General features: G+C 38.7%; 1 protein-coding gene across 1 annotated transcript; it reads right to left on the bottom strand.

The window, feature by feature from the left end:
* Positions 1-8,433, bottom strand: LOC103422445 (G-type lectin S-receptor-like serine/threonine-protein kinase At1g61480). Its single transcript, XM_029110422.2, has 8 exons — positions 7,044-8,433; positions 6,845-6,952; positions 6,476-6,678; positions 6,170-6,380; positions 5,805-6,042; positions 5,574-5,724; positions 5,348-5,462; positions 1-356 (listed from the first exon to the last, which is right to left on the bottom strand). The coding sequence occupies exons 1-8, from the start codon at positions 8,359-8,361 to the stop codon at positions 181-183; spliced, it is 2,520 nt and encodes an 839-aa protein (XP_028966255.1). The 5' UTR covers positions 8,362-8,433; the 3' UTR covers positions 1-180.
* Between the last annotated feature and the right edge of the window lie 1,718 nt (positions 8,434-10,151).

Below are 10,151 nucleotides of genomic sequence, written 5' to 3'. Positions count from 1 at the left end.
TGAGTCTGTAATTAGTGTGCGATTGATTTGAATCATGTGGTCGCTGACATAAAATATATTTACACACAAGCATTTGTGGTTTTCACAATCGGAGTATGGTGGTAACATGTGCGCAGTACACATTTTGTAAGGCGGAGTGTAGTGGTAACATTGTATTGTGATGTAAAAATCTGCTCCCGCCTATCGTCCTTGGAGCAGTGTTATGGTGGCTTCATTGGCGGAGCAACCACTGTCATACCGTGGTCTAGGATCAGAAACAAACGAGAATATAGGCTGCTTAGGTTGTGGACTATCTGTCTCGCTACTTAGCATGAAAACCACTTCTGGCATGGTTGGCCTATCTGCAGCATTGTCTTTATTGGATGTCATCAGTCATCATTGAAAGTAGGGTTAAAATATTAGAAAGTTTTTGTCTAGTGGTGTTGTTACTTTCGGTTCCCCCTCACTTACTGTTTTTTATTCTTTGCTTTCGGCTCTTCATGCTGTAAAGCAAAAGCAGGATATTAGATTAAGTTTTAGAGGGATTGCATGTCATCATGATGTTGGCTTAGCTGCCATCTTCCCTGCTCTCTTCTTCACGTTTCTTCTTCCATATATGCTGCAACTTGTAACAATTTTAGTCATGAAATAAATATATAAAACTTCAATATGGTATCAGAGCAGGAAAAATAACCTGCTTCTGCATTTCTTCTAGCTGATCGTATTCCATCTCCGACATGGCGGAAGAACATTCTTATTCGTTTGGAGATGAAAATCCCCAGCCTTCCTCCTCAACCGTGTCTGAGGTGGATGTAAATCCAAATCAAAGATTAAGCTCGGTCTTGTTAAATGAGTTTAATTACTTACCTTGGTCGAGAGCAGTGAGTCTTGCCCTAGGTGGAAGATCCAAGCTAGGGTTCATAAATGGAAGCATCGAAGTCCCAGATGTTTCCTCACCAACTTATGAAATCTGGCTTTGCAAGGATCAGCTAGTTATGTCATGGCTCCTAAATTCCATGGAACGTAAACTAGCTGAAATATTCAGTTATTCTGAATCATCATTCAAGCTATGGGAGACAGTCAAGGAGATGTATGGCAGCCAGAACAATGCTGCACGTGTGTTTCAATTGAAGAAGGACATTTCCAACCTACAACAAGAAGGAAAGCCCTTTGTTCAACTTCTGGGCAGCATGAAGAGCATGTGGAATGAGCTGGAAATGTATCGGCCTCATACAACTGAGGCGTCTTTGCTACTAAAAAGGGCAGAAGAAGACAAGATATTCCAACTCTTGTCAAGCCTCGATTCAGGATACGAAGACCTACGAAGCCACATACTCATGAACCCCGATCTACCTTCCTTCACCAGCGTATGTGCAACAATCCAACGTGAAGAAGTACGAAGGAAAGTCATGAACATTGGCACAAAGACCGGTGTAACTGAAGCAAGGGCTTATCTAGCCAACGAAAGAAAATACAAAGTGAAGAATCCATACTTAAAGTGTCAACACTGCAACTATACTGGTCACGTTAAGGAGACATGCTGGACTTTACATCCAGAATTAAAGCCAGAGTTCATGAAGGATAACAAGGGCTCACAAAGACTGAACCGTGCACCACACAGAGCCAACAATGCAACTGCCTCAACATCTCATGGTTCTGATGCACTCAAGAATTTCACTGCAAATCCAGCTGCACTCATAAATGAGTTTGCAGTGTATCTTCAAAGCAAGAAAGAGGTTGGCTTTGAAGATGGAAATTCAATAGCTTTGCTAGGCAAGTTCGCTGGATTTCTGACAGACACACAACACATGACCCGAGATGACATGCAAGGTATCATGACTGCTTTCAAAACTGCTCTTAATGTAAATATGATGCATGATTTGTGGATTGTTGATTCGGGTGCCACAGATCATATGACCAACCATGTTTCTAAGTTTCACAAGTTTGAAAATTTTTCAAAACCTTCTCAAGTCTCAACTGCCAATGGTGAGAGTTCTAAGGTTTTAGGGAAGGGAAATATCAACTTAATGTCGGACAAAATTGAGTCAGTAGCCTTATTTGTTCCTTCTTTTCCATTTCAACTTCTATCTGTGGGAAAAATCACTAATACCTTAAATTGTTTAGCCATTTTCTCCCCTCACAATGTCATTTTTCAGGATTGCCTCACCAAGAAGACGATTGGTGAAGGGTTTTACCTTGATGGCCTCTATTACATATCAAAAAGCAGTCCCAGAGGATTTCAAGCCAAGTCCAGTCCATCCCAAGATAGTCAATTGTGGCATCAACGTTTAGCTCATCCTGCCCAACCTGTTTTGTCATCCTTGTTTCCAAACTTAGGAAATGATTTAATTTTGTGTGAAACATGTCATTTGTCTAAAGCCACCAGATTACCTTTTACCTCATCCTTATCTAGGACTAGTAAAGTTTTCGAACTAGTTCACTCAGATGTATGGGGACCAACGTTTGAATCTTTTGATGGTTATAAGTATTATGTAACGTTTGTTGATGATTTCTCTAGAGCCACCTGGTTATACCTTTTAAAGTCTAAGAGTGAAGTGATTGAAGTTTTTAAGGATTTTCACAATCTTGTTAAGAATCATTTTTCCTCTCAAATTCAAACCTTAAGATCTGACAATGGCACCGAATATATGTCCCATATCATGTCATTATATTTGAGCAAGCACGGTATCATGCATCAAACAAGTTGTGTCGGCACACCTCAACAAAATGGTGTAGCTGAAAGAAAAAATCGTGACATACTGGAAAAAACGAGAGCATTAATGTTACAAATGAACGTACCAAAAAGATTTTGGTCACATGGAGTCATGGCGGCTGTGTACATCATCAATAGACTTCCTAGCCGAGTCTTGGGGTTTAAATCTCCACTTGAAGTCATGAAAGGAAGAAAAATCGACCTTTCACATCTTAGAGTCTTTGGTTGTGTCTGTTTTGTTCATATACAGTCACACCATCGAGATAAATTGGACCCTAGAGCTCTCAAATGTATTTTTCTTGGTTATTCATCAACACAAAAAGGATATAAGTGCTATGATCCTCAACTAAGAAAAATAATTGTATCTAAAGATGTTCGATTTCATGAAGCTAACCCTTTTTTCAGCAAATCACATGAAGCCACAAGTCAGGGGGAGTGCATCTTAGACCTAATTCCTTTACCAAGAATCTGTACTCAAGATGTTTTAAATGACAGAGGTGCTAACCATGACCACATTGATGAATCTTCTACACCTCTCATTGAAGTCAATAATGAAGGTACTCATCCTGATAGTTCTGTGCATGATGATGACAACGGCAACCAAGAAAATCCTCAAGGTGTGGATGAAAATTTGAACGAGGATGAGATAAACCTCCCAGAACCTCGACACAATCCTCGGCGTGATAGACAACCTCCCACAAGGTTTCAAGATTTTGTCACATATAAACCGAGGCATCCAATTTCAAATTGCGTGTCGTATCAAAAGGTAACTCCATCTCATGCTGCCTTTCTTAACAATATTTCAAGTCACAGTGAGCCTCAAAACTTTTATGAGGCTAAAAACCAAGTTGTGTGGAAAGAAGCAATGAGAGATGAACTCAAAGCACTAGACCAACACAAAACCTGGAGCATCACCAAACTTCCACAAGGAAAAAAGGCAGTGGGCTGCAAGTGGATCTATAAGATCAAGTTTAATTCTGATGGGTCGATTGAGAGGCATAAAGCCAGGCTGGTGGCTCGAGGATTCACTCAAACATTTGAGGTGGATTACAAGGAAACATTTGCTCCTGTTGCAAAAATGAACTCAGTAAGGGTTCTATTGTCTGTTGCGGTCAATAAAGGTTGGTCTATGTACCAAATGGACGTGAAGAACGCCTTTCTACATGGTGATCTTGAAGAAGAAGTCTATATGAGATTGCCACCTGGACACCCTCAAAGCCAAGAGCCTAATTTGGTGTGTAAGTTACATAAGTCAATTTATGGATTGAAGCAATCGCCACGTGCTTGGTATGCAAAACTAAGTACCGTTCTTCATAGCATTGGTTTCAAAAGGAGTAATGCAGATTCATCATTATTTGTTCGCACAAGAGCTGCGAGCAAATTAGTTGTGTTAATATATGTGGATGACTTAATAATTACAGGTGATAATGCTGCTGAAATCACCACACTCAAACAGTCACTTCAACAAAAATTTGCAGTCAAAGATCTTGGGGTGTTGAAGTATTTCCTTGGAATCGAAATGGCATCTTCTTACAAGGGACTATTTCTTAATCAACGAAAATACGTCATGGACCTACTTAAAGATGCTAATATGAGTGATGCTAAGCCTGCACTTACCCCTCTTGATAGCAAGCTCAAGCTTGACTTGGGAGGCACGTCACTCTCGGATATCAGCTTATATCAGAGGCTTGTCGGCAAGCTGATCTACCTAACGATCACCAGACCAAACATCTCACATTCAGTAAGTATCGCCAGTCAGTTCATGCACTCTCCCACCATCGAGCATCTGAACCTTGTCAAAAGGATCTTACGTTACTTAAAAGGGTCTGTTGGTCGTGGCATCCTCATGGCAAAGAATGACAACACTCAAATCATGGGGTACTGTGATGCTGATTGGGCAGGAAACGCAATCGATCGCAAGTCCACCACGGGTTACTGTACCTTTATTGGTGGAAACTTGGTCACGTGGAAGAGCAAGAAACAAACTGTCATCGCAAGATCAAGTGCTGAAGCTGAATATCGTGCAATGGCCTCAACCGCGTGTGAGCTGATATGGCTAAAAGGACTTTTATGTGACTTAGGAGTGTTCACAGCTCAACCAATGACATTATTTTGTGACAACCAGGCTGCCATGCACATAGCATCAAACCCCGTCTTTCACGAGAGGACGAAGCATATTGAAGTCGACTGTCACTATATCCGTGAACAAGTACAGTCGCAGGTGATTCAGACGCATTACGTAAAAAGCTTCGATCAGCTGGCTGATATATTCACTAAACCTCTGGCTTCCCATCAGTTTCAAAGACTCCTCTCCAAGCTTGGATCCATCAACCTACTGGATCCAGCTTGAGGGGGAGTATTGGATGTCATCAGTCATCATTGAAAGTAGGGTTAAAATATTAGAAAGTTTTTGTCTAGTGGTGTTGTTACTTTCGGTTCCCCCTCACTTACTGTTTTTTATTCTTTGCTTTCGGCTCTTCATGCTGTAAAGCAAAAGCAGGATATTAGATTAAGTTTTAGAGGGATTGCATGTCATCATGATGTTGGCTTAGCTGCCATCTTCCCTGCTCTCTTCTTCACGTTTCTTCTTCCATATATGCTGCAACTTGTAACAATTTTAGTCATGAAATAAATATATAAAACTTCAATAGTCTTGTACACAAAGAAGCCCAACATGCAAGCATCTCATTGCTTCTGATGCAGAATATGAATCCGCCAATACTTCGTCTAATAAGTACAATCCCTTGCCTTCACTCCAGATGTGCCATACCTGGCAACAGTCATATATGTCGGCTAAAATTGTTAGATTATGCTGTATTAAGCTTCGTATAGATTGTTGAAGCTTCACAGTTTCACATTAAGATTGAGAGTTTGAACTTACATAAGGTAGGAAGCATTGCTCTGTTTCGTGGTCATAGAAGCTGGTATTCTTCCAGCCGCCAATAATCTCCAATACCAAGACCCCGAAGCTATACACGTCAGATTTTTCAGAAAATATCCCGCGCATGGCATACTCTGGAGACATATAGCCACTGCACAAGAAATTCATTAGTACTCAACTAACAATTATCCGCTAGAATTCTAAGAATATATAGGAAGAAATGAAGCTTACAGAGTTCCTGCAACCTTCTGAGTGTTTGCTAAGTTTTGTGTCCCTTGAAAGATACGCGCCAGTCCAAAATCTGAAATTTTTGGGTTCATGTTCTCATCCAAGAGTATATTACTTGCCTTCAAATCTCTATGTATTACCTTCAAACAGGAATCACGATGGAGGTAAAGAAGTCCTCTGGCTACACCTTGAATAATATTGAAGCGTTTAGCCCAATCAAGCACTCCCCTTTTCATTGGATCTAATCAATTCACACATTAAAAATGTAACGCATTTTTGCATTCATATATCCGATGCATATAGTACAATGAAACATAAATATTAATCGCTAAAAATGAAGGCAAACATCAAGGTCGAGGGTAACTGACCGAATAAAAGAGTGTCCAAGCTTTTGTTTTGCATGAACTCGTAAATTATTAACTTCTCATCGTCTTTGATGCCGCAGCCCATCAGCCTTACAAGGTTCTTGTGTTGGAGTTTGGAGATCAACAACATCTCATTCTTGAACTCTTCTATGCCTTGCCCCGAGCAGCTGGATAGTCTTTTTACTGCTATTTCCTTCCCTTCTTCTAGCTTACCCTACGCGCACGAGGTCCACATATTGCACATTACATTTATGTCTATATAATTACATATTTTCCTTTGAACTGAAGAAAGCGCAAACGAATAATTACCCAATAAACTGCTCCAAATCCTCCTTCTCCAAGCTTGTTTGTGATGCTGAAATTGCTCGTAGCAATTAATATGCTATTGAAATCATATTCGTAGACTAATAGCTCTGATGGATCATGTGTTCTGATATATTCTCGAAGACTCTCTCTTGATGTCTCATTTGTATCAGTCAATCTAATCTCATTTCTCGTCACTTTGATGATTCCTGATTTTGCAGGTATAAAACAACCAAAATTGGAGTTAGAGAAACAACAAAGAAGTTGGATCAATTTACTCACCTAAGTAATTTATTATGTCAAAGGTTGCAGAGATATAAAGTTATGCATTGTTAATGTATTGACTGACTGCATCCCTCTACCTCATGCTCTTACCCTTTGGGTTAACTCGCAACTTGTACAAACCGAACACAATGGCAGCCATGATAATAAAACAAATTGATACGAGGCTGGCAACTAACTTTATTCGCTTTCCTTCTTCACCTGAAAAATTGAATTTGTATTACATAAAGTACTAAGACAGAAAACAACAGATATTTGTAAGCAAAGTTGTGCAAGCAATATAGTCACCTACCGAGTTCCGCGTTTGCTAAGCGGATAAAAAGATCTGCTCCACCAGAGGAAAACTCCGAAATATCAATAAGGTCTTTGGACCAGACCAAACAACCTATAGTGTTAACGTAAGCATAAGCCAAGCACGAACAATTATCTCGGCAAAGTATCCTGCAGTCTTCTTCATATAAAGGCGAATATTCATGATAATCTGGTAGTTTTACATTTGACATTTTCCAAAACCCATCTTCTTTTCTGCTCAAAGAAACTGACTGACTTGTGTTACTCCCACAAAACAATTGGGTTTGCCTCACACAACCTCTTGTCCTGTTTCCCCTGCTCCATTCATCAACTGACTTGGGTGCAAACCCTTTCAAACACTTGCAGATCGGAGTAGTTGAAGATTCTGAAGCTTCGCAAACCCCAAAAGGTCCGCACGTTCCATAGATGTCACATGGAATTTTTGGGGTCTCCCAGTGAAGATTCCAGTTTTCTCCATTTTTTGAATCCATACACTTATGTATTCCTTTCGAAGAGATGTACATATATTCCACAGTCTTGTCGAACAAATTGTACCAGAAATACTTTGTTCCCTGCTGCACATTAGCATCCAGATGAAATCCACTTAGATATTGATCATCCCTGCCTGGTATGCCGATGAACATTGATTTTTCCCACGGACCGCTTCTCCAAAATGGAGTTGATCCATTAATCCAAATGAAAATCTGTGCCGGGTTCTGTGGTGTCAATCCAAGCACGAATTCTCCGGTTGATGGATCATTCTCACTTTTCCAAGAAGTCAAGAAACTCCGCTTACCAGATTTACTATCGAATCCCAGCAGCATACTCGGCAGAATTGTGTCGCCAGGATAATCAAAGCTCTCCCATAGGTACTCATCTCCTGTATTGAATTTGACAACAAAGTTTCCGTTGTCTAAAAGAAGTGCAGCTGCTGAACCGTCAGATAACACCGAAATATTCGTTGACCAAACTGAATTCCGCTTCCCATCTACAAGCTGCAGATTTCCATTGCTCGTGATTGTCAAAGTAGCTAATGCGTCTGTAACTGCAAGAGGGCTGTCTCTGTTGGCCACCCATACAACTTTCCGCGGAAATACACTCTTGTGCCATATCCCAACGTACTTGTTAGCAGAACTGTTAGGACTAAAGAACCCCAATTCGAAAATGCCACCAGAGGAGACGAGAGTTTGTCCCTGTGCTAATGGTTGCAAAGAAGTTATGTTATAAACTTTTGCAGCAGAAGAAATCTGCGACAGAAGAAGCGAGATGATAGAGAAGAATAGGAAATCACAAAAACTTTGCGAGTTAATAATACCCATATGTTCTGTTGGTGAAAAAAATCAATTAATGATACACCTGAATAATGGATGTACATTTGAAGCTTGTTAGTTTTCTTACCAACTCACATGGGGTCACCAAATTGTCCTCCAAAACCTTAATGATGAGGATACTCCACGTGTACTGTTTTTAGCTAATTAATCATCGTAAAGCTTTTTTAGATAACTTTATTCCTATCTTAGAAATTCATCCTTCCTAGTTCGGAGAAATTTTTAATTGTAATGGAAACACAAGTGGTACACTACGTGTTTTAATAAGAATTATGAGAAATTTCACTAAAAAATCCCTCCCACTTCAGAGTGTCCACTATGCTCTTTTTGAATATTTTTTTTTCTATTACTGGGTATTACTCCACATGCTATAAAATTAGTAGAGAAAGAATAATTTGATATCGAACTCACATACTAAATTCGAATAAAAAAAGTTTCTTACTTAAAAGTAAAAATAACTGTAGTATATTATTTTTGAAAAAAAAAAAATCCAAACTTCGGTAGAAAAAGGTGAGATTCATATGCCTGACTAACCGACGTTATCCGCATTTGTCTCTCTTTTAACCTTTTGGCCATTCACTTTTTTATTCAGACTACAAAAGCAGACTCTTGAAACTTCAATATAAAAAGAATAAAATAAAGTCCCTCACCAAAAGAATAAAATAAAGTCCCTCACCAACCACAGGGTTAGTTTTTCTATTTGAATATACCGTCGTGAAAAGCACGGGTGTAGTGTAGGTGTTTGACCACGCATTATGTTTTTTTCTTATTGTTTTAATAAAAAATTAATATAAAATATTAACGTTATTTAACTGTAATCATTTAAGTAAAAAGGAAGATAATCTTCTTCTATCTTGGACCAGCTCTACTTGTAAGCTGTAGCTGTTATAAAACCATAAAAACTGAGTAAAAATATTGCTTGCATGACCAGTTATGAAAATAATCACAAAAGAAAAGCAAAAACCAAAAGTATTTGCATGCGATGCCGACCAACTCTGACAAACAACCTAACTAGCTAGTGAGGAAGCTTAATGCTAATGATAGACTAATCAATTTTAACCAAAACTAAAAATCCCACTAACTAAAATAAGCTAGTGCGGTGGTTGATTTGAATCCTGTGGATGCGATTGTCTTGGCTTTTCTTCACAGAAAATTAGCATCTGCCTCGATCAAACATTTCTGCAAGTACCTCTGCATATTTTTCCGTGCCGTTACTTGTCGTGATTGCTTTAGATGGATCCGTTTAATCGTGATGTTGCTATGCATTTTTCTGAAACTAAAACATGGATAATTTTTTTTAGAGACCTCAATGATACAAGAAGAATTTTATTGATAAAGTCAAAAAAAAATTACACCTAATCAGTAGGATATAAATTTAACCCCTTATAATACAAAAGAAAATGATGATAAAATGCATGAAGAAGAAGGAGGATATAAAACATTACCCCTCTAGTAACAAAAACAAAAAACATACAATGAAAACAATAAACATGCAAGAATTTCTTAATGTCCTAAGATTGTTGTTGTATGGTAGTTTCATTTGCGGAGAAAACATTTGCATGATGTGGTTGAGGGTCAACTACTGAGTTTTAGAAAGCAAACTAGAAATTAGCACCCGCACGTTGCTGCGGGTTTAAAAATTATATGATAGGTTATGTCTAAAAAATATAAAAGATTAATATTATTTATATTGACAACATTAAGAAGATTTTTACATGGAAAAAATTTGATTGATTTGGACCACATACAAAAGATCACATATTTGTTTTGTGAATGCCAAA

The sequence above is a fragment of the Malus domestica genome, chromosome 10, assembly GCF_042453785.1.
Source record: "Malus domestica chromosome 10, GDT2T_hap1".
NCBI lineage: Eukaryota > Viridiplantae > Streptophyta > Magnoliopsida > Rosales > Rosaceae > Malus > Malus domestica.
The sequence above is the reverse complement of the archived record's forward strand: the minus strand, read 5'-3'. Positions and strand labels throughout refer to the sequence as shown.